This window comes from Anabrus simplex, chromosome 7, assembly GCF_040414725.1.
Source record: "Anabrus simplex isolate iqAnaSimp1 chromosome 7, ASM4041472v1, whole genome shotgun sequence".
Lineage (NCBI taxonomy): Eukaryota > Metazoa > Arthropoda > Insecta > Orthoptera > Tettigoniidae > Anabrus > Anabrus simplex.
In genome coordinates this window covers 334,645,607-334,670,558 of record NC_090271.1, presented here as the reverse complement: position 1 = coordinate 334,670,558, position 24,952 = coordinate 334,645,607, and the positions used below count along the sequence as shown (strand labels likewise).

Sequence of the window (24,952 nt, the reverse complement as noted above, 5' to 3'; positions counted from 1 at the left end):
TTATTTCGGTATGTTGTCTGTTAACCGGTAGCCTGCAATTATCTTGCTCATGCCCTTTCCTATTGCAATTGTAGCAAGTTCGTGTACCCCTGGTACTCTCCCTCATGCCCGCCCTGACTGTGCGGACCGTTCGTGTTTCTACACCTACTTGGTCCCTTTGCTTCTTTCGGCAATCTCTCTCTATGTGTCCTTGTTTCTTACAATACCGACACGTTAGCGTTGTCGGTGGTCTTTTTAATTCTGACTCTCCGATAGGTTGACCCTGTGTTTCCTTTCTCGGACTTGTACATTGCCTAGCTAGGTGGCCCTCTTTATTGCAATTGTAGCAAATCACCCTAACCATTGCTGTTCTAGGCTTAGGATGCCACCTTCCTTCTGGTTTTGCTACATTAGGCTTGTTAGTTTCAATTCTCCGTGTGAACCCTAGTGTGTTCCGCCTACTTTGTAATCCATCCTTAGCCTGTTTGGATATAATGACTGCTTCTTCCTGCCTAGCTATTGCCACGGCTCTTTCAAATTTTAAAGGTTGCTGATCCTGCACTCTACATTGGATTCTTGGGTTGTTTAACCCTTGTGTGAAACTAGCCACTCCTATCTTTCTCACGCACTTCAACTGTGCCTGCCTATCCTCTAGGCATTCGCCCTCTAATAAAGCATCCCTGAAAGCTGACGCCATCGTGTCTACGCGATGCGCCCAGGATGCTACACTCTCGCGGTTCCTGACTGCTTTGGAACATTTGGCAGATATATAGATCTAACGTGCCCTGCCTACCATAATATTCATTTAGCGCTACTTTAGCGTTCTCCCAGTTAGTAATATCAGCTCTTACCAAGAGCTTCTCTCGGGCCTTGCCTGTAATTTTTGTCAATATATATTTAAAGAACAGTGCCTGATCATTCTCCCTGATCATGCGTACAGCCGCATCTACGTTGGCAAGAAACTCTCGTAGTCTGTCTGGCTGACTACCGTCAAATTCTCGACCAATCAGTCTGTGTCCCTCTACTACAGTTACATACGGTCCTTCTAAGCTACGTGCATCATCATCATCATCATCAGCCTCTGCTATCTGAAATTCTGGCCTTCCTGCATTTAAATCTACATCCTCCTCCTGACTTGCCATACTGAATTAAAGTGGACTCACCCTACGATGTCTTCTGTACTGCTGGGCTTGTTGGCTGCGATCCGTGTAGGCTGCTTAATAGGCTGCTGGGCTTGTTGGCTGCGATCCGTGTAGGCTGCTTAACAGGCTGCTGGGCTTGTTGGCTGCGATCCGTGTAGGCTGCTTAATAGGCTGCTGGGCTGCTGGCTCCCTGCAGCTGGGCTGGATTGTGGCTCCTACGATGCGCGGTTCGATCTTCTTCGATGCGCGGTTTTCGAACAATCTTCTTCGGTGCGCGGTTCAATCTTCTGCGCTGCGCGGTTTTCGGACAATCTTCTTCGGTGCGCGGTTCAATCTTCTGCGATGCGCGGTTTTCGGACAATCTTCTTCGGTGCGCGGTTCAATCTTCTGCGATGCGCGGTTTTCGGACAATCTTCTTCTCGAAGTGCGCGAACATCGGACTGATATGGTTCTACTGTTCGTCGGAGTTCGAACTAAGGGCACCCCACATACCTGACACCAAAACGTAAGTCTGTCGTGACTCACCTTGTCCCGAGATGTTCTGGACGATTTGTTCTCCCGAGCGGCTTGGAGAATCTGTGGGTTGGGTGCCCTGAACCATTAAATGAAGTACTGAGTCCCATTTAATATGATATATATTTGAATTCAACTCTGACTTCCCAACTACCGTACATATTTACAATGTCTATTTACAGCATACTTCAGTGATGTGCCTGCTCCGGAAGCTTTTAGAATACTGACTTCCGACCTGGGTAGAGTCTATGTTGAAAACCTGAGAGTTGCCCTCTAGCTTGTCTCTAAGCCTAAGTCCGCATCTCCCACTACTGTCTGAGAGACTAAGTCTTTTCATATCACTTCTAACGCGGCTATGTCCTACTCCTCTCTCTCATTCTGAATGTAAGCACCTCCAGTCTTATTACCGACGTTCTTGACCTACGTAGAGCGTTCTCCTGTCCAAGACTAAAGATATCCCTTAAGCCTCTGCAGCTTGTATATATATCCTGGTCTGGCCCTTGCTAACTAGTGAGAGGGGGAACTCCCACCCTAGTACTAGTCTACCCCCAACTGGGATCCCTCTCCAGTAGGTGGTGCTATAGTGGTCAATCTCAGAACCACTTATTCTCTGTCTCACTCAGCCTAACTCATATCTCTCACTGAGTGGAATGTTTTGCCATGAAGTGGAGATTTTCCGATGCTCCATCCTTCCATGAGTCATGTATTCTTTCCTTGTCTCTCCCAATGCTAATTATTCTGAATGCTGGATTTGTGCTTGTAGCTAGCCACTGTTCATTTACTCAACCCTTGGTCAGTTTACATAGATAAGATTACAACTCAATAACAAGTTACTCATAAGCCTTCCGTAGCAGGACTTGAAGAACAAGTAATTTCACATATCCAATTCTAAATGTTTCAAATATAAAGTAGCACATTTTACACAATTAATTACCATAATTCTTCTTGTAAGAAAACCCTTTATCGTTTCGTTTATACATTCCTAGTGGTCTCCTGTACTGGGGATCCACTAGTTCAATTCTAATCTCCTTAACTTAATATATGCTATGGGACTTAATATACCTTGGTTCGATTCCCGGCATCGGTGCCATCACGACAATTTAAACACTTAAAAAATTAATAAAACATAAACGTAAAAAACAAAATAGCACAGGTAATCCATTAAAAGTGCCTATGGAAGAATGAGAAAACACTTATAAGGAAGTTGCACTTTTATTTTACATTCACCTCCATGCAGCATCTCAAGAAATACATTTTCATTGAATACAAGTTACCTTTTTCAGTTCTATATTACAGTGAAATCATTGAAAGTAGATGATGGTCAGTGCTGTCAAGCGTCTCCTCCTATCACGTACTATGAGACTATTTTGAAAATAACCTTTCAGAATCCACATTTGAACATGGATACCACACACATTTTAATGCGCAGTGAGCAAGCCTTAATCCCACGAGGATCTCTGGAACGTTCACTGACGCAGTTGGTTCTCGATGGCAGTCAAGTAAATGCTGTGAGCCTCTAAAAACTGTTGAGAGTCCATGCTCTTAAGAAGGGGCATTCTTCTTAAACTGGAGCTGTTCTGCAGGAGATGTGTTCTTACATGCATGCTGGCTGATGGCTTTTGCAGTCTTCCTCGCTGGATCCTTGTTCCTTAAAATCCTGACTTTAACTAGAGCAACACACGTAAGTTTGGACTTAACCATTATCTGCATCTTTTGAGGAAGCTGTTCCAAGTTCTGGTGGATTGTCTGGTTGAATATTCCAGCATTGCCTAATAGGTTGAGCTTTACCTCAAAGTCATCTATTTTGTGGCTTCCCAGCCAGTACTTGAATTGTTGGATACTTAGATCCCTCCAAGAAATTAAGCAAGTTCATAAGAGAGGGACCAACAACAGAAACATACACAGCTTGTAATTTTATAACCTGTATTGTTGAAGTCGATCCTTGGAAAAATTTTACCCCAGAATTTGAATCTTCTAGTGTTTCGAAAAATGACACCATATGTTCCACATGTGTGCAGCCTTAAATGAGGAATTCCATCTTGTAGACACAGGCATTGGGAAAGCTAGAATTTCATCCTCTTGTTGTGTTTCATATTTCTCTTAGAAATGCAGTGTAGAAGCTTTTTTCTTTTTCAAATATTTAAAAAGGCATTCATTGTCGTTAATATAGACATGTTCAGTTCGTCCAACTTGTTTTCAAATATTCAGCCGACAAGGTTGACTTTATGAGCCCAGCAGTGGACATCACCCACTTCTTCAATCAGTTCTTGAAGAGTAGTTACACATTTTGTCATGTAGCATGCAGAGTCCGTAACTACTACCACTACACGCTCCCGTTCAATTTTGTAGGAATTCAAAGTATCTAATATAGCATTGGCGAAATTTGCACTATTAGCAGAATCTAGAACATCAGATGCAGCCAGATGGGTGATCATGTCAGTTGATGGTTCTGATGGGCAAGGTAGGATGTTAAAAACACACCTGCCATTCTTGTCAGTTGTTTCATCACATAGCAGAAACAAGTCTTTGTTTTTGAGCTCTTCATTAATTTCCTCCCTCCTCCTTTCACCAATCATGGGGATGTATTTCTGACCGATCTGATTTGCTGAGGTAAATCTCCACCTCCGCAAAGGTACTCATTAAGCCAAATACGGATAGCAGAATTGTCTAGTTTTTCTACTTCTATGTTAGCTTTCACGAATGCAGTTGTAGTGTTCAAAATAAACTCTTCTTTTGAATCCTTCACGCAATTAGCATTTGATAATGTTTCTTTCAATGTGGCCACTCTAGGAACACAAATTTCAAGACAAAAAGATTCTCGGTCTTTTGAATGCTTCTCCGATTTATAATGTTCGTCTAAAGCATCTTTTCTGCGATAAAATAACCGACAATCACAATATTTGCACATAAGAATGCTGCAAGAAACTATAAATCCTCATTCTTATATTTTTTAAGTCTGTCCACGGCAGAAACTGCTACCTTCAGCATTTTTAAGCCCAATTTTGCAATGCCCAGTAAGAAACACTGTTATCACAAGGTTGATTGTAGTCACACGCCAGTATAAAGTTGTAAGCACACGGAAAATTTATTTCTGAATTCCTTTCATAATAATTAAATTTTGTTGCGTCTCATCTTTGCCTCCTGCTAAGTTTGAAACTACCACGACGAAAACATAAATAACACACTAGCACAATTTGCGCTCTCCACTTTTAATTAAACTGATGGGCTATCCCTCGTTGACGAGTATGATTCTCTTCCTGAAAAACTTAGTTTTTGTGAGATCTTAAGTGACTGTAAAGGCCAATCCTAGAACCGCAAATTTTTCCACATTTTTGACACATTTGTTCTGTTAGATACTGGCTGTGTAGTTTGGTTTTTCTTCATGAGCTCCTGTTGTTTTCTTGCATTGCGCTTGTCAATTTCTGTTCTCCGCCTTTCTTGTTCGAAGCGCTGAGTTCCTAATTAAATTACGGTACCGTATATAGAATTCTTTACTGTGAATTACACTTGCTACCAATGTAAAAAGAGGCAAACATTTCCAATTTGAACAACAATCGTGTAACAGTTTGGAGATAGTCGGCCAAACGATTCATGCCACAAGATAACAGCTGTTCACCACCGGCCACACTGCTACCATTCAAGACAGTTGCCGTATAACGAGACTACGACTATATATCATAGTATTGTCCCTCGAGAAACGATACAATCGATCATTCTCGAATATATACCAAACAAGTTTTTATTTCGCAGATTGTGGTGTTATTCACAAAATTTGCATTTTTTGCAATTTAAATTCACTCTTGGACAACACGAAATACATGAAAATAAAACCATCCTAATTTCTAAATATGATTTTTCGTTTTATCTCTAATTAACAAACCCCAACAACCCTTACGAGAAAACAAGCCTGTGCTACTCCCCGAGGGGGAGACACTGGATATTGATGTGGTACTGAACGCCTTCTGTCTGGTGTCTGTAGCTTAGTTTGGACTGTGTTCTTGATCATGTAATGTTATAGAATATAGTAATATAATTGTAAATTGTCAATACGGATCTACGATGAAGTTTATCGTATGCAAAATCAAGCTACATCACCTCTAGGTTGAATTGTGAATTAAGTGACATACACAGTCATTGTGTTGCAATTTTATTTTTCCGCATTTTTGACACACATTTGTTCTGTTAGGCACTGGCTGTGTAGTTTAGTTTTTCTTCATGAGCTCCTGTTGTTTTCTTTCATTGCGCTTGTCAATTTCTGTTCTCCACCTTTCTTGCTCGTAGTGCTGAGTTCCTAATTAAATTACGGTACCGTATATATAATTCTTTACTGTGAATTACACTTGCTACCAATGTAAAAAGAGGCAAACATTTCCAATTTGAACAACAATCGTGTAACATTTTGGAGGTAGTTGTCTAAACGATTCATGCCACGAGATAACAGCTGTTCACCACCGGCCACACGCACTGGTTTGAATGCTATAAAACAAGCGCGCCCGTGAGAGGAGCGTCAGCCTGGTCACTAGGAAGGGACCCGCAGGAACAACAACTGCCTTGTTCAATTTGTGACAGAATTTATCATCATCATGATCCAGCTCAAGTTGCCTGGGTGTGGTGAATAAGCACTCTCTACTTTCTCCTGTCCAGGTGGACACCTTTGTGTTCAAGATGTAGCCACTTCACTAGGTCTTGTTTGATCTGGTCGAACCATCTCTTCCTTGGCTGACCTGGTCTCTTGCCTTTTAGTTCCTTCCTGAAAACATGCTGGCTGTTTTCTCTCTGAATCCATTCTCTTTTGGTGACCAAACTATATTAATCTAATTTCAACACAGACATTGTTGAGCGACTGTTTCACCTGCACCGGATATCATATTTCCTCATTTCTCACCTTATCCTTCCTTGTTTTCTATACCATTGATCAGAAGAAGATGATATATATATCTACCATTACACACTACCAAGGACTTAAACTGCATAAATACTTTATTCCAGTAATTTAGTATTTGTTGGACTTCAGCTTCATATTTTTCACCCCCTAGCACTGCATCAACTGTAATTATCTGTAGGTAATAATCTATATATATAAAATGAGAGTTTTGTCTGTACACTGCTCAGAATTTAAAAAGGATGGTGTTTCTGTATCAGTCGTGTCCACAGTAACAAGGAAATGCACTTTTTAATTTTCCGTAATTTCCGTCCGTCTGTATGTATGTACACGCATCACGAGAAGACGGCTGAAGAGAATTTAATGAAAATTGGTATACAAAGTCAGGGAATCAATCGCCACAATCTAGACCATAAATAATTTTATTCACGCTGAGTGAAATGGTAGTTTAGGGGAAGGCCTAAAATTTAATTCACAAATATTTATGTTATTAGTAGTCGTATCGATAAATACTACATAACTAAAGTTATATAGTATTGAATTTCCGATCATTTATGTCTTATACATTTTTACCGTACCAACTACGATCACAGATATATTCATGAATTTGGATATTTGTTACTAAGTCCATATCAGCGCTGAGTCACGAGAAAATTGGTGAACAGAATTGAATGAAAATCAGTATGTAAAGTCGGAGAATAAGGAACTACAGTCTACGCTATAAATAATTTTATAATACGCCCTAATATCACAGAGTCGAAAGAAAACTAAATGTGAAGACCTACAATATAGAAAGCTCATAAAATTGATGAACAATAACATTACATTGAGCATTGTTTGTTGTGATGTGCTTTGTGTCTTCCATTGTCACTCATCTCCGATAGATAGGATTACTGCTACATACCGACTATTTTTTAAAAATTTATTTTATATATCGCACCGTCACAGATAGGTTTTATGGCGATGATGGGATAGGAAAGGGCTAGGAGTGTGAAGGAAGTGGCCTTGGCCTTAATTAAGTTGCAGCCTGGTGTGAAAATGGGATAACATGGAATACCATCTTCAGGGCTGCCGACAGCGGGGTATGAATCCACTATCTCCCAGATGCAAGCTCACAGGTGTGCGCCCCTAACCACATGGCCAACTTGCCCCGTCGTACTGAGTGTAACAGCCTGCCAGAATATTGGAGGGAAGTACCTGGGTTGTTAGATAACTTTCTTATTTAGCATGCCATTCCCCTGGTTCATAAATTTTCTGATACTACTGGTACATAAAACACTGGTTCATCATAGAATTCCAGCTATTCGATCCCTACTCTGAGGCACTGACTGGAATGAGCAGTGTGCATATTTAATGGAATAATGGCAGAGGAGTGTTTACAGCTGTCTGCGGCCTGGTCATTCCAGCACTGGAACTGTAGATTGTTCGATCAACACTGTAGTACTGTTCATCAGAAGTGAGAAAATGTGCAGTTTTTCATTTGATCGAGTATTTTATATGATAACATTGCTTTTAATCGCTACTTTCCTACTGACGTTTTTGTAATGACGAATGTTGACTTCGGTTAGGAAAACCACACAGACAGTCTTTCTAAGAATCCTGTAGCGAAGCATGGGTACATCAGCTCATAATAATAATAATAATAAGAAGAAAACACATATTGCACTGAAATACCCTCATATACCATTGACCTCGGGCAGGATCAAATTTGCTAACTCAGAAACAGAAGGACAAATGACCAATTATACCACTGAGGTCAGCAATGAGTAAAAGGGATACTATCACAGAATTTTCATAGTTAGAACTGGTAACAGGGATACTATCACAGAATTTCCATAGTTAGAACTGGGATTCAGTCATCATATCTACAGAGATGTGGCCCCAGAGATCTCCGTAGTACTGCGGCCAGCAGTTGTTGACGGGTCACGAAGATCTCCATTTTTACCCACAGGCATTGTTTGTAGCTTGTGCTATATTAGTTGGCTATAATAACTACTTTCAATCATGTCATGGAGTACAGGGATTGTAGATTTTAGTGTCAATGTAATTTTTTAATTGTATGGTCTTTGTAGCCATGGAAATTTCGTGCCCATGGCAACGTGCCCCGTGTGACGACAAAGTATTTCAGCATTTATATGCAGATTCATTGTCTGATGTACCATATGGGTGATGAGCCCTGAGAATTCTCGTAGTTTCTCAGCTGACGGTAGGTGGCAGCCAACAGTAGGTGACGGGCTACGAGAATTCTTGCTTTTATGCACCTCATATTTCCTTGATTATCGATGAAATTGTGGGTGAGATTAGGAGTTCCAAAGGGATATAAATTATCACTGCATTTTTCTTTCTTTAAACCTTCATGTATTTAACAAAATAATGTCTGATATGTAGGGCTATTCCTGGAGCTCTGGTGCGGATGTCAAAATGGCGCAGTGTATTCGGTTGCAGGCGGCTACCGATAACTGTGATTAATTATGCACAGACCAGTTATAATAGGTACCGAGTGACAGTGAATTAGATATTTCTAATGATTAATGGCTAACACTAAACGGGAAGTAACTGTAAAGAGAATCCTTTTATACTTGAATACAATAAGTATGGTACGCAAAAGGCACAAATAGGGCATTCATACTACACAGTGCTTAGAAAGACTAGTGATGGGCAACGCTCTCACTCGAGACTCTCGAGACTGACATCGCAGATCTCGAGACTTTCGCAAGAATCTCGAGACCGATCCTCCTGTAATGCAAGCTGTGCGACGTACCAGTAAGTACGACTGTAAACTTGATAGTATATCGAGCTCATATGAAAACGTGTGAGCCAATACATTTTGTCAAAAGCCTGGAAAAGTACTGCATGTTCAACTACGAACCCCTTAATACCATTAACGAAAGTGATAACCGAATGTCAATATCTTAAGTTGTTCACGGCTCATTTGAGATGGACATCTTAGCTTAATAACCCTGCATGCTTTGTGAATAACTGTAGATAGGATGTACACCTACTTGGATTCTAGAGGCGTACATTATTCAAACTTGAGACGGGGAAGATGTGCTTTGATACATATGCAACCCCCATTACACATGAGTGGAACGTGTAATCTAAAATGCCCGACTTTGCTCCAATTCTTTCAGCAGGGGTGATGGGCAACGCTCTCGAGACCGATTCTCGTGTGCTGCGAGTGTTGCGATGCGACGTCCCAGTAACTACGAGTGTAAGCTTAGTAGTTATCATCAGCAGTTCTCATATGGAAACATGCGTGATGATAAATTTTGTCAAAAGCCTAGGAAAGCACTGCATGTTGAACTATGAGCTCCTTAATACCATTAACGAAAGTAAAGACAGAATGTCAGTATCTTTGTTCACGAGTTATTTTAGATGGACTTCTTAGCAGAATAACCCGTATAATTTGTTAATACCGGTAGCCTAACTGTTATTAGGATGTAAACCTACCTGAATGCCTCACAATCGTCGGCAGGGTAGCTTCTTGTGATTCAGACCGGGCCGGAGGTGTTCTGTGCTACGTGGCATCTCTTCAAAATAACCGACATCCACGACTTAAGTTGCATTTCGGACATCGTCTTCAAGTTGTCGCGTACAACTAGACACAATTACACATTGCACTGTCATATACCGAAGTACCTAATTATTATTATTATTATTATTATTAACAAATACATCACAAATGGGAAATATCCCGTTAGCAATGGTCACTTACAGTAGTGTAATAATAACCAGCATACTGATGCGGGCAAGTTTTCCTTCGTCAACGGAACCATAAGGAATTGGAATAAATTACCTGCACCGAGCTTGATAGCTGCAGTCGCTTAAGTGCAGCCAGTATACAGTATTCGGGAGATAGTGGGTTCGAACCCCACGTGGTTCCCACTTTCACACCAGGCAAATGTTGGGGTTGTACCTTAACTAAGGCCACGGTCGCTTCCTTCCCACTCCTAGCCCTTTCCTGTCCCATCGTCACCATAAGACCTATCTGTGTCGGTGCGACGTAAAACCAACAGCAAAAAAAAAGTTACCTGCAGCAGTCTTTGATAGACTCTCTTCCGGTGTCAAATCGTTTAAGATGTTGATTAGTGCTAGTGTAAAGTGAAAAGTAAAAGCTGTAAACGACGGACACTGAATTTGTGATTTTCTGCTGGATTTAGAATGTTACACTAGTAGTATTTTTTCTAATATTTTCTCTTCATGGAATTGCTTGTTGTACTCTTGTTGTTGTAGTTGTTGGGTAGTTATGTTTTAACTTTAATATCACTTGTAGTGTTAAGCTAGTAGTACATTCAACCTGTTCTATATTATTGTAAGCCATAGTGTTAAATAATGGAAATACTTAGGTTGTGTGAATTTGTGTATAATGATGCTGGATTTAGAAATTTAAACTAGTAGTATTTCTTGTCATATTTTCTTTCATTGTTGTTGTCGTTATAGTTATAGGGTAATGATGGTTTGACTTCACTTTATTATCACTTGGAATGTTAAGCTAGTAGAAAGCTCAACCTATAGTATTGTAAGTGGTAGTGTTAAGCACTGGAAACACTGAATCTGTTTATGATGATGATGGATTTAGAATGTTAAATTAGTAGTACTTCTTGTAATATTTCCTTTCCACGGAATTGCTTATTGTACTCTTGTTGTTGTTGGGTAATTATGATAACTTCACATATGACGCGAATAGAGTAGGAATTAATTCCTTCGTCACCAAAATATCGGTAAACACAAGCAGTGGTACTCATGCATAATGGTGGTTGCATATGTAGCAGAGCGCATCTTTTTTTTTTTTTGGCTAGCTGTTTTACGTCGCACCGACACAGATAGGTCTTACGGCGACGATGGGACAGGAAAGGGCTAGGGGTGGGAAGGAAGCGGCCGTGGCCTTAATTAAAGTACAGCCCCCAGCATTTGCCTGGTGTGAAAATGGGAAACCATGGAAAACCATTTTCAGGGCTGCCGACAGTGGGGTTCGAACCTACTATCTCCCGAATACTGGATACTGGCCGCACTTAAGCGACTGCAGCTATTGAGCTCGGTAGGGCGCATCTTGCCTCGTCACAAGTTCGAATAATGCACGCGTCTAGTATCCCGGTAGGTGTACATACAGTAGCCGTCAGTTTCTGTACTTAGCCTATTCATTCGTGTACTTACCACTGCATAATATGTCAGAATGCGTATCCTTTATAATTATGTTATACTGTGTCAAAATAGACCTCGCTAGAAATGAGATAATAGACCGCCCTAGTCGCTTGTTCACACGTATTTACGAAATGGAGGAGGTGCGTGGTTTACTATTTGCATACTCGGCGAAAACAACGCTCTCGAGATCTCTCGAAATTTCTCGCGAGAAATAGTGTCATTATTAATAATCTTGACCATGATGGTCGGGATTGGATCTGTATTGACTTAGTAACAGTAAATATGTTGGAAGATAGTCCGCCTAGTCAATACTATTCATTTATTTACCTTTCACCTTAACATCTAGTACATGTTTCGAGAATATTATGCATTCTCTTCCTCAGCTAGTGGATTAAAATTCAGTATACAATAATCCACTAGCTGAGGAAGAGAATGCATAATATTCTCGAAACATGTACTAGATGTTAAGGTGAAAGGTAAATAAATGAATAGTATTGACTAGGCGGACTATCTTCCAACATATTTACAGAAATAGTGTCCGCGCTATTCTCGAGAAATCTTGAGATCTCGTCTCAGACTGCCCATCACTAGTCGACAGGGTAGCTTCTTGTGATGCAGACCAGGCCTGAGGTGTTCTGCGACGATTCCTCCTCATTGATATTATGCGTTTGTAAGTGCCGGATCATCCCAGAAGTATTTTACTTCTTTTGAAGAAGTAACACAGCGGGCTCTGCTATGTGATATCTCTTCAAAATAACCGACATCCACAACTTATGTTGCGTTTCAGACATCGTCTTCAAATTGTTGCGTACAACTAGTACAATTTTACATTGCACCGTCATATATCAAAGTACCTAATTATGCCGGGAATACTCTATAACATTGTAAGGAATTACATCCTTCGTCACCAAAATATCGCTAAACACAAGCAGTGATCATATGTTATTGAATCTGGGGTCTGATAACGATGTATACCTATCTGTCGAAAGAATTGGAACCAACTGAAGCACTTTAGATTACACATTCCACTCATGCGTAATGGTGGTTGCATACGCAGCATGGCGCATATTGCCTCGTCTCGAGTTTGAATAATGCACGCTTCTAGTATCCAGGTACGTGTACCTACAGTAGCTGTCAGGTTCTGTACTTAAACCACTCATTCGTGTACCTACCAGTGCATACAGTGCCAGAATGCGTATCCTTTATAATTATGTTATACTGCGTCAAAATAGAACTCAGTAAAAATGAACGCCCTAGTCGCTTGTTGACACGTATTTATGAAATAGAGAAGGCCTGTAGTTGGCTATTCGCATACTCGGCACAAACAACATTCAGCTCCGACTAACTGTAGGCCTACGACACCCTGTTCGCCGCACAATGCGGTGACAACGCTCTCGAGATCTCTCGAAATTTCTCGCGAGAAACAGTGCCTGCACTAGTCTCGAGAAATCTCGAGACCTCGTCTCAGACTGCCCATCACTAAGAAAGACTATTAAATGAAGCCACAAATGGTATTGCTTTAAAAGGTATCACACCGAACAGACTACTAAGCAACAAGGTGAATACATGTCCCAAGTTTGAGGTCAATATCTTGAATAATTTTTGAGTTACAGTAGTTTGAATGCAGCAGTGTAATTTCTTTCTTGGAGGCTTGAACTACCCAGTCTACGTGGGGTAGCAGCCTCCATTCGGGGCCCGTCATAAATGTGTTAAAAGCCTAGATCCTAAAAGATTGAAAAGAAATGACTATTATATATTTCCGCTTTTCAAAATTATTTTGATTTTTATCAAAGCAACAATTTCACGATCTAAAGTTATGATGATCTGAATCAATGTCGTCTAATTTTTAGAAACAAAAACAACAATGAATAAATATTTTTGTGGTTTAAATATGTTAACATCATATATCAAACCATATTCCATATTATGTGAGAAGAGTAAAAATATGAATTCAAATTCTTATGTTGATCTAAAGAGAAAGGAACACATGTTTCATAGTGGAGAGAGGAAGAATTAGAACACAATGAAAAAAATGTTTGCGGCCTCAATTTTAATTTTGGACAAGTTTACAATACGTTACTTCAATACCTTTTTCACATTTTATGCAGTCTGTATATTCAGTGAAGTATAGAACTTAAGTATCTGACATCCAATAGAATCAACACAAAACATTTCAAATTTCGTTTCTGGATATCAGGTATAAAATAATCCTACACAATTGCATTTCCATGCACTATACTTACATACAGATTTAGGAATGGAATTTTTTAAAAAGGTATGAAAGATGCTGGATATGTTGTATGGAATACAATGTTAGTGTCATTTGATTCATAAACCCATTTACTGACCCTACCATAGAAAATACAAGGTGCCAAAAAAGGCATCCAGTTCACTTATGTCATGTATGACTGAGAGCTCAATGATCAGAAGAGCTGAGATAAATACATTTCTTCCCAATAGAACTTTTATCATTTTTATTATACTGCAGAAAAATTGACTTATATATTGGAGAAGAGTATCATTGATACACTTACATAAAATATATTTTTATTATATATATTGTTTTTTCTATATATGTATTCATAGTAACTTGAGTAAGAGCAAATGTACCAAAAACCTGCTCGTCAGGTGGCTGAAAAAATTAACCTTTTTTTGTGGACAGGGCTCACTGTCCTATGGAAAACACTTTGGCTCTTTTACTCATATCTCTTAATATCTATTAATAATTATAATAGATTAATATTACCTATGATATAAAGGAATCTGCTTTCCAACCATTATACTGTACATACTCTCTCCATTTTATGTTACTGGTACATATATATTATTTTCAATTATCCATTCACAAACTTATCTCTTGAAAATTTCATTTGAATAATTTAATACCTCTGTAACCATACACAATGTATAATATAATGATTATGTACAAATATTAGTGGTCTTCAACTGACCACAAAACCTGGTACGGCACCAATACCCAAGGTAACTTAACAGCAGTGTATTCTTTGTTATTGTGCAATATTGCTGCTTGTCTCAGGAACAAAATAAAATCTTCATGATTATTTCTCTCTTCTCTAAAGAATGCAGCATAAAAATCTTTCATGTAATTCTTTATTATTTGCACACATAAGAAATAAGGCATTTAAGCAAATTTACATATTTTCAACAATACACACATGTACGCATTCACGCACACAGACAAACTAATAAACACAAAATGTACAATCAATCATCTGATGACATAAAACAGAAAGTTCTTTAATGAGCTTTTCATTCTCGTCTTTACTTATCCTTCAGCATAATAATAAAAACTATTCTTGACTTGTTTCCTCTTAAAAATAAGCCATTCCTTTCCTATATTTTATTTCATTCATAAACATTTCAGCTAATATAAACATATTTCAATATAAATATGCTACATGAGCAACAGTTCTAGCACCACAGACATTACAGTCACATTATGTCTGTACAACCAAGTAGATCAGTACAGACAAAATACATTCAAGATGAAATAGAAATAGACTCTTGAAGAAAATGCAAAAATAATCATCAATATATTGAAAACAAAATATAACTGTACAAGTACAAATGTCCACAATGTTATCCCCTTTAGCACATAGAAAGGCTAAAATATCATGACAAACAACAGGGAGACCACAGAGGAGACGAAAAGGGAGGCCTTGTACTGTATATAGCATGCAGGGGTTAGCACAGAGTAGAAGGAAGCGTGGGAATTTATTAGCCCGGCACGACTAAATTAAGATTCTCAAACTAGATCATGGAATAAGGTAACTTCTTTCAACTGTCTATTTACAAGACAATAATAGTTGATGAGAGAGCAATTTAATTTCTGAAATAGTACCTGAAGGAAGTAATAGAAAACATATTAAAACAATTTGGTCCAAGTTTCAGAGCTGTTATTTTAAAACTCCACAAAAACATTTCATGCACATCTTTGGATACAAAAATTAATCAGCCTTTAAATGTCGACTGCCATGTTTAGTTATAAAGTGACTATCAAAAGAGGGAGATAAACTGTGCAGAGGAATCTTGATTCATAGCCTTACAAGAATTAAAACTCAAATTAACTTTGGGTCAGAAATGTCCATACAACTTTTTAACTTCTTCCTCTGATCCACTTTTGTATTCAAAAGTGTACACATACTTATTATTAATAAAACAAAACAAAATAAAATTAGGAAAAGTGAGTAATACTCATAAATGGTACAACAGCAACACATTCAAGATCTCGGCACACAAATCTCCACAGATTAAAAAAAAAAAAAAAAGTATTGCCTATTTTGCATTCTAATTTCATATGTATATACAGTTTATTATCTATAAGTCCCATTATAATTATTTTTTAAAAAATTTATTCCATTTTTAATTTTTTTTTACAAAACAATAATAGAGGAAGACAAAGTTTCACAGTGATGTTAGCAATGAATCAGTAACAATAGCAATTAGGTTATATGTGACAAGATCCAGCTCCACAACGACAGTGTTTCCAACATCTAACAAGTACCAGTGATGCCTGACAAAGTACATCAAATTCAAAATATAAACAGCAATAAAGTCAAGACCTAAACATTCATAACTAACAAAACACTCACATACAAATGAAACATACTTTGTCTGATAAAATGTGCAGCAAAATCTAGTCAGTGTAAATACACAGATGATAAAAATTAGTATGGTATGTTTACAAGAAAATGAAGTTACAGAAACTTCCCCTTCTCAACATACAATCTAGAAATCCATAACTGCTTGTCTTATTTTGATGAAAAGAATTGAAACCAACAATAAGGTGTAAGCTCTTTTGTTTTATATGACATGTAACAAACTCATTTATAGTCATTAGGAATCAAAAACAGACAGGAACACACACATCTGATTAACTATTTTACATATAACCTAACAGAAATGGAAAAGTAAATGCAATTTGTGCTTCATTCTACAATACTCTGCCATAATGACAACATTAATGATAGTAATAATATGAAGATATTAGCAACCTCTTAATGTTCTCCCTTGTTTGTCATGCCCAAGCTCTGGTTGGAAAGCAGCAAGATGAATAATAGTAATAATAGTAATAATAATAACAGTGATAATAATAATAATAATAATAATGATATAAAAATGGTCCATGAAGAAAATAATTAAAAAAATAAAAGTTAGTGTGGAATATCAGGGGGCGAGGGCAACACCACTTGTAAAGCGCTGCATTGTGCTGTAATCCATACCATGGCAATGTGACGCAGCTCAGGGGCTAGATTTGCTCCAGTGTATGAATTGTTGCATGGCCACTGCTATGAGAATTCCGACGAAGGAGAACCCAATCACAATTATGATGGCCAAATGCTGATCAGTCATCGACTTTGTCTCCACGATCTGTAAAAATAAAGTAAGAGTTTTAGACTTAAAATTTGTGTCAAAAATGTTGTAATTCAGGACTAATAAAGAACCTCAACATAAAATAATGCACCTCCATTTTTAACATGTTGATACTCAATGAACCTATGAAATTTTGAAATAAAAACAGGAATTTTTTGCTTGAAGCAGGGAAACTGACAATTTACAGAACAAATTTTACTAAGAAATTTGTGCCAAGATTCCACATGTACTGTTTTGTAAATTCTAATTGCTTACATATCCTTTCTGTGTAATTCCCAGGCTTACACTTTAGTTGTTCCAACAAAATATATCTAAAGACTTTCCACATACCTGTGTAGAGACTGTCTTGGGACTTGAAGTCATCACAGGTTCTGGTGCAGTTGTAGTGAAGACTCCTGGAGTTGAATATGCACCTGGTAAGTCTCCACTATTTGTCTGCCTAATGGGGCACACTCTAACATTATATTCTGTACCTGGGTCCAGGTCATGCAGTTGTACTTTAGTTTCACTTCCTCTGTACACCTACAAAACAAAAAAACACGGCAAGGTGTAAGCTCTATTTATTTGTTAACTTGCTTCACGTCGCACCAACACAAATAGGTCTTGTCTTGTACTGTCTTGTCAATTTATTTCTTATATATTACCATATCAACTAAATGCTGGGGCTGTACCTTAATTAAGGCCACGGCCGCTTCCTTCCCACTCCTAGCCCTTTCCTGTCCCATCGTCGCCGTAAGACCTATCTGTGTCGGTGCGACATAAAACAACTAGCAAAAACTAAATGATATTAGGAGCAGATTTTTGTGTAATTACATTTTCTTTGCGTAAGTTTTAAAGCAAGTTATAAAGTTCATTATTCCTATTGTGCATCCCCAAGTATAAAAATCTTATTTCACATAAAAACACATATTTTCACATTTTTTGTAAATACATATTTTAAGAAAATCTATAATAAGCACATAAATCGGCAATATTTGTTAATCAATAAAATTTAAAATGCTTCTGTGTTATAAAATAATGCTCATATTTTCATCGGCTATTTATATTTATGGGAACTTTTTTATTTCTGGACACCTGTTCTGTGGATGGAGAAGAACCTCCGTTTTAATGACAATGTTATTATAACCTTTGAAAACTGCTACATTAATCTGTGCAATATCCTTCGGTTACAAGGAGAACCCTTTTAATGATTCATCTGTTATTACGGCCAAATTTGGCATTAGTCTTTATCTGTTATCAATATTCATACGCTCTACTTCAGCATTTATACTGAATGCTATCGATCATCTTCCGTATCGATTCCTTCCTACATGCGAGCGAGTTGATCCTGAGTGAGCCTGAAGTCTCCTCACGATTCCGACTGGTGTAAATCATCTTGATTTATGAATTTCATTTTCCGTATTGACATTTACCAATCTTCATAAAAGGAAAGAAAATTCCACCTAATCAATACATTTATTTTCTTGTAAAGTATTACAATCTAGGACCGGTTTCGACCCTTCATAGGTCATCCTCAGCTATATCAGAATCACATTTGCATTTCTATCTTATACCTCTGATATATATCATGAAGGTCTTTCAGAGGTATAAGATAGAAATGCAAATGTGATTCTGATATAGCTGAGGATGACCTATGAAGGGTCGAAACCGGTCCTAGATTGTAATACTTTACAAGAAAATAAATGTATTGATTAGGTGGAATTTTCTTTCCTTTTATGAAGATTGGTGTAAATCAAACATCGGGATAATATGTCTTCGCAATAAGTCCAATGAAAGCAGTTGTTAACTCCTTATAAATAAAGGCTGAAGTAAATGATTGCTTAATTTTAATACTATGCACTGAAATAAAATAAGAATGTGATACTTCTCCTTCTCAAGATACAGCAGTGTGCATAACTAATTTCAGATGTTATGTTACGTACTTTTGCATCTTGTTAAATTTCAGAAAGGCTATTCCCATGTAAATTTATAGTGAAAATATTATCAGTATTCTACAGGGGGCTTGAAACATGTTTTCACAATATGTGCATGGTAAACCTACTATAGGTTAGGCGACGCCGTTTGTAGTAAGAAAATGGAAATGTTTGCCACAAAATTCTGGAGTGATGCTATTACAATTTTTAAGAATGAAACCGAATATGCGTGTTCAGACTATTGGAATTTAAAAATACGTGCTAATGAGTAAGCCGTTGCTTGGAAAACATCCGTGAAAATGTTTAAACAAACTGATTGCTGCTTCATACCGATTTTAATGTGTTTTTGTGCGAGTTTAGTATCTTTCCAAACTTTTATAGAAAATCATGTATAACGTTATAAGAACAACCTTAAACTGAAGTGGTTTTGCATTTACAGGCAAAAATCTGTCAAAATGAGGCACAAACTCTAACTACAGTGCAGTGTGTAGGGTAGATACTCCTTGTTGTCACTGTGTTAATACTGTACGATGGTACATTTTATGTTAATACAGGCAAAGATCTCTGGAAAAGGTGTGCTTTCTACCGAAACCTTGATTTGGAGTAAACCCCCATTTAAGGTTAAAAAAATCAGGTCCCTGTAAAGACATTAAAGAGGGGTTCTATTGTATATAGTTTCAACATGATATTTACGAAGATTATGGAGAGTTATAAAGACTTCAGCAGGATTTCTAAGCACTCTGGCTTTGATGACCTTGTTTATCACTTACTTGCTTATACTCTTGGTCTCGGAGGCGAGCTAGCTGCACTTGGTAAATTATAGGGTCTGTCCAAGATGGTTTGCACGGACTCCACTCCACTGTACAACTTCTAAGGTGAACGTCACTCACCTTCGGAGCTATAACACAGTATTAGATACATCAATGAATTATTTCACTCAAAGTTAGGGAAGAAGGGAGGATGAAATTCTAAAGAAACAGGAAACAGAATATATTCTTATAAAAACAAAGAGGAAAATAAAAGTAGATTTTATCCAAAAAGAATGAAGACTGGACTCAATACACAAAGTTCTTAAGTCAATAGTTTAGACAGAGAATAGGAAAAGAATGTATCAAATTCACCATAATCACATACCAAATGTTTGTAAAAGCAATAACGCTGCTTTACCTGTGAGACAGATGAAGTAACAATGGGTAGCCCCTGAGCCAAATCACAGCAAACTTCTCCATGGAAAAATGTGACCACACTGCATCAGAAGCAGTTGAATTCAAACTTGTGAAATGGCTACATTTTGCAGATGATTATATTTGTCCTCTGGCCAATGAATATTCTTCATAGAGAAGCAAAGAACTTCATTCACAGGCTTACACAGAAATATGCTGAGCTCTATTCTTGCATATTCTGGCAAAGAGGAAGCGCTACCCACTTAGTCTACAAGAAACAAAGACATACAAATTTGAACAAGGATTTCTACTGCCATAGCAATTAGAAGTGGGCCATGGCTGTGTGAACTGGACTCAATGATAAGAAAACTGAGCATCTTCTTGCAGCTACAGGCTGTTCAGATAAGCTTTACTCCAAATGCGTGAAGTTCCATCACATCTTTTGTTCTCAGACCCCAGCCTTTGTTTTGTGTGTACACACACATTCCTGCTAGTTGATGTTGCCACAATCGTATTTCAGCTGTTCCCAAATCTTTTCCGAATTCTGTAATTAGTCATGAAGGATATTATGGCTTGTACATTTTCAATTGCACAGCGTGTCTTTATGTATGATTCATACGATTCATACGTGTTAACTCTGTTCATGAAGTTCAAAGATGGTTGCTTCAAACATTCTAAATCATAAAATGACCTATAATTTTTATAATAAATAATACATTTTAGCAATCTGGAAATAACCAGCCTAAGAAACCAAAAAAAGCAGTGTAGCGTTCATATCGAAGAAAAATTAGGTGATATTGGTCGTTGTTTGGTGGAAAGTTCTCCTAAAAAAAAAATCACTTCATCACCTTGCACAAGAAGTGGGAATTTCATTTAGATCAATGCAAAAGGCTACTTAGTCATATAAAATAATTGTGGCTTGAGGTCTTCAAATGTATGTGTACATTTTTGTGAATGAAGTCTGAGGAATGTATACAGCGTACAAATAGACCTGCATTTAATATTCTTTTTCTCGGACGAGGTCTGGTTATGTGTGTACACAAAACACTCATTACAGGAGTGCTGTTAAACCTGACTTTGTACATGAAGTGCCCCTCCACAAATGGCGTGCCATCAGTGGTGAAAGAATTGTGAGACCAATGGTTTTCCAGAATACAGCTGATTAAGTTACTGACATGAATATCATACTATAACACCATTTATCAGAGAATTAATCTACAGGGAGCATGATTTTGCATTTTTTCAACACTGCAAATAATTCCATGAGAGAAATTCACAAAGTGTTTCCACAGAACAAAGTCATTAGTAGATACTTGTGGCCCCCTCAGTCCTCCCGATTTATCCGCTTGCAATTATTATCCCTGGAGTAAATTTTAAAATGCTGTGTACAAGGTGAACTTACACACCAAACAAGAATCAAAACATAATTGTTGGGATTCCTTAACACGAACTACAGCCTCCTTTCATAATTTGGTAAGTAAAAACCGTTTGTTTCACTGTTGTACACTTTACCTCCCTGCTGCTGACTTTGACCCACAGACAGCAAATGAGAGCGCGTTCACTCACAGTAAAAGCACCACATACTGGAGTAAAGCATACCTTCCTTTTTAACACATTCATTTTTTACTATGACAAAAGCAGCTTCGTGATCACTGCTTCTCTATAGAGCTCATCTGGTGTTACTGCAACACATCCAGGATATTTTTCCTTCTAGTTGGTTCCATCACTTTCGGAATCAGCTGTCCTTCCCATATTAGCTTATTTGCCATTTGTTGGTCATGCTTCCTGTCATTTGCATTTCCTTCCCAATTGACATTTGGTAAATTCAGATCTCCCGCTACAATCACATTCCTTCCCATGCTGTTTCCCACATAGCTGATTATCTTATCAAATAATTCTGAATCCGTGTCAGCGCTACTCTTTCCCGGTATGTACACTCCAAAGACATCAAGTTGCCTACTATCTTTAGAAATGAGCCTTAAACCTAGAATTTTATATTTCTCATCTTTAACTTTTTCGTAGCTTGCAAATTCTTCTTTCACCAGGATGAATACTTCCTCTCCTACCATTCCTATCCTATCTCTACGTTACACACTCTAGTTCCGTGAGAAAATTTCTTTATCCATTATATCATTTCTCAGCCATGATTCAACTCCTATTACAATATCTGGTAAATATATATCTATTAAATTACTTAATTCTATTCCTTTCTTTACAATACTTCTACAGTTCAACACTAACATTTTTATGTCGTCCCTACTCGACTCCCAGATCTCTGTACCCTTATCACTGTTCCCTAGGCCACCCCGTTTCCCTGAATATACCTCCCTATTACCCTTCCTAACAAATTTCCTATCTTATATGTACCACTGCGGTTTAAGTGAAGGCCATCTGAGTGCAGATCCCTATCTCCTACCCACCCATTAGGATATAGAAATTTCACTCCCAGTTTCCCCACATACCCACTCCATAGTCAAATTTAAATCCCCAATCACCCTCCAGTCAGTATCCCTCCTACAGAGTATTCCACTGATAACAATATCCGCTTCCTTAAATTTCACCCGTGCTGCATTTACCAGCTCCCACACATCCCCAACTATGTTGGTACTTATATCAGCTTGCCTTACGTTGTAGGTACCAACATGAAACACTACCACCTTCTCCTTCCCCTCCTCCCTCTCCTTTCTTTAACATCTGCCTCAACCTAATTCCTGGATAACACTCTACCCTGGTTCCCTTTCCTCCACACACTTTCCCCACATGTCTAACCATGGAATCCCCCATGACCAGAGCCTCAATCCTACCCAACTCATTTGATCCCTTCCTGGTCAGCCCTATCTTTCCTGATAGCTGCAGAAGCTACTTCCTCCTGCCTTTTCTCCTTCCCATGACCCTGTTCCACCTGTCTTTTCCTATCCTCTACTCTACATTTCCCTCTCCTACCTTTTCCATTCCTCCTACTTCCACACATCTCAACAACAGTTCCCTGTTCCTCATCTTCCCTCTGTTGTTTTACCTGGAGTGATTCGTACCGATTTCGCACAGACACCTGTCCTGAATTCTGATCCTGAATAGAGCCCTTAGCCTGCAATCTCCTTCCCCTTAGAACATTAGACCACCTGTCTTCTACAACTGTCCCCTTTCCTTCCTCTCCCTCTTGTACACCTACTGTAACCTGTACATTGTTTGAGGTAGGCCTATCTTCCTTCCCATCTTCTGTGAGAATTCTAATTATCTCCCTCAAACTCTCCAACTCCTCCCTCATACCCCTCAATGCCTCGCCACACCCACAGTTCCTACACTTGCGTTCCTTAGCCATTCTTTACGGAAAAAATGAAAAAAAAATGAAGAAAAAAAAAGGAAAAATAAAATAACTTACTTGAAAAAAAAAATGAACGGAGAATATATTGTCTGGGATAGTACTCAAAGATCACTGACTGAATACTTCTGCCTTTTGAAGATCCTCGCATACACACTCCCCTTATTCATTAATGATTCTTGGAATGCCCTTCTTAGAACCTTTTTTTGCCTTAAGGTACCTATACATACCCTTCCATTTTTCACTAAAATGTGTATGACTGCCAATTATGCTAGCCATCATGTTATCCTTAGCTGACTTCTTTGCTAGGTTCAATTTCCTAGTAAGTTTCTTCAATTTCTCCTCACTTCCGCAGCCATTTCTAACTCTATTTCTTTCCAACCTGAACCTCCTTATTAGCCTCTTTACTTCTCTGTTATAATATAGCAGGTCTTTACCATTCCTTACAACCTTTAAAGATACAAACCTGTCTTCACATGCCTCAACAATTAACCCATCCCAGAGTCTGTTCACATTTTTATTTATTGTTTTCCACCGATCATAGTTCATCATAAGTTATGCCAACTGCCACATATGGTATTCAATTAATTTGGCCTTACTTGACGGTGAACAACCTTAGGAAGCTAGAAAGCGTCAAAGCGAGATTTATTAAGAGAGCTCTCTCAATATCAAAATTCTCAAGAAATAGTGCAGAAATCTTCTTCATGGAAGACATAAAGCACATTTTTGATATACCAGAAACGCATGCATATAAAACTATCATCGAGGAGAGACGGAAAAAAAGCTGACAAGATACCCCAAGAAATAATGGAGACTGATGCAATGAAGTCAGAAATTTGGAAGGGACCGAATTTCAAACTTCGACATCTATATACATGATTCGCTGTCCACGGGTTTCATGGAAGGATCTGCCAGAATGAGGCATTCCATGAACCCAAGAAGGATTGTGTTTGCAAGAAATGCAATAATCCATGCTCTAAATACCATTTAGTGGAAAGTGTAAACAGACCTCAATCTCTAATCACAGAAATGACAGAGTGGTGAAAAACTTGATTGTACACATTGTGTTTAATAAATAAATGAAATAATACTACTTAGTTTTACTAAATTTTTATCCCCAAACATACTAACAGGACGAAAATTGCTGTTAATTACTAAAAACCGAAAGGAATACACAAGAATCACACAATTCTAAACTGCAGTTAAGTCTACCCTAATTACTACAACAGAATTCTAGTAAGAGAGTTACTACAGAAATATTTCACAGTAATAGAACTGTCCCAGTGGGGACACGTTTTTAAGCCCCTCTCCACCACCTTTTTGGCCTGGGTAAACTGCCATTGAAATTAGTATCACTTCGGAATTTTATTCCAACTCGGTTTTAATTTTATTTCCTGTGCGACTTATGTCGCTAACTGTAATTGGATCTTCTCTGTTCCCGGAGTTATATTCTATCATTATCTTTTGGTCTGGTGTTGGGCCAGGTGTGGGGCGAGTTTCTTCCA

The 24,952-nt window shown here is 38.1% G+C and overlaps 1 protein-coding gene across 3 annotated transcripts in view; it reads right to left on the bottom strand.

Annotated features, from left to right (window-relative positions):
- Positions 1-13,688: 13,688 nt before the first annotated feature.
- The window catches only part of LOC136877620 (fibronectin type-III domain-containing protein 3a), a 384,749-nt gene continuing 373,485 nt past the window's right edge, over positions 13,689-24,952 (bottom strand). For all 3 annotated transcript variants that reach the window (XM_067151798.2, XM_067151799.2, XM_067151801.2), the window contains 3 exons: positions 19,736-19,863; positions 17,383-17,574; positions 13,689-17,049 (listed from right to left, as the gene is read on the bottom strand). In XM_067151798.2, coding sequence (XP_067007899.1) covers positions 16,921-17,049; positions 17,383-17,574; positions 19,736-19,863 — 449 coding nt within the window. In that variant the 3' untranslated portion in view covers positions 13,689-16,920. The remainder of the gene's footprint in view (positions 17,050-17,382; positions 17,575-19,735; positions 19,864-24,952) is intronic.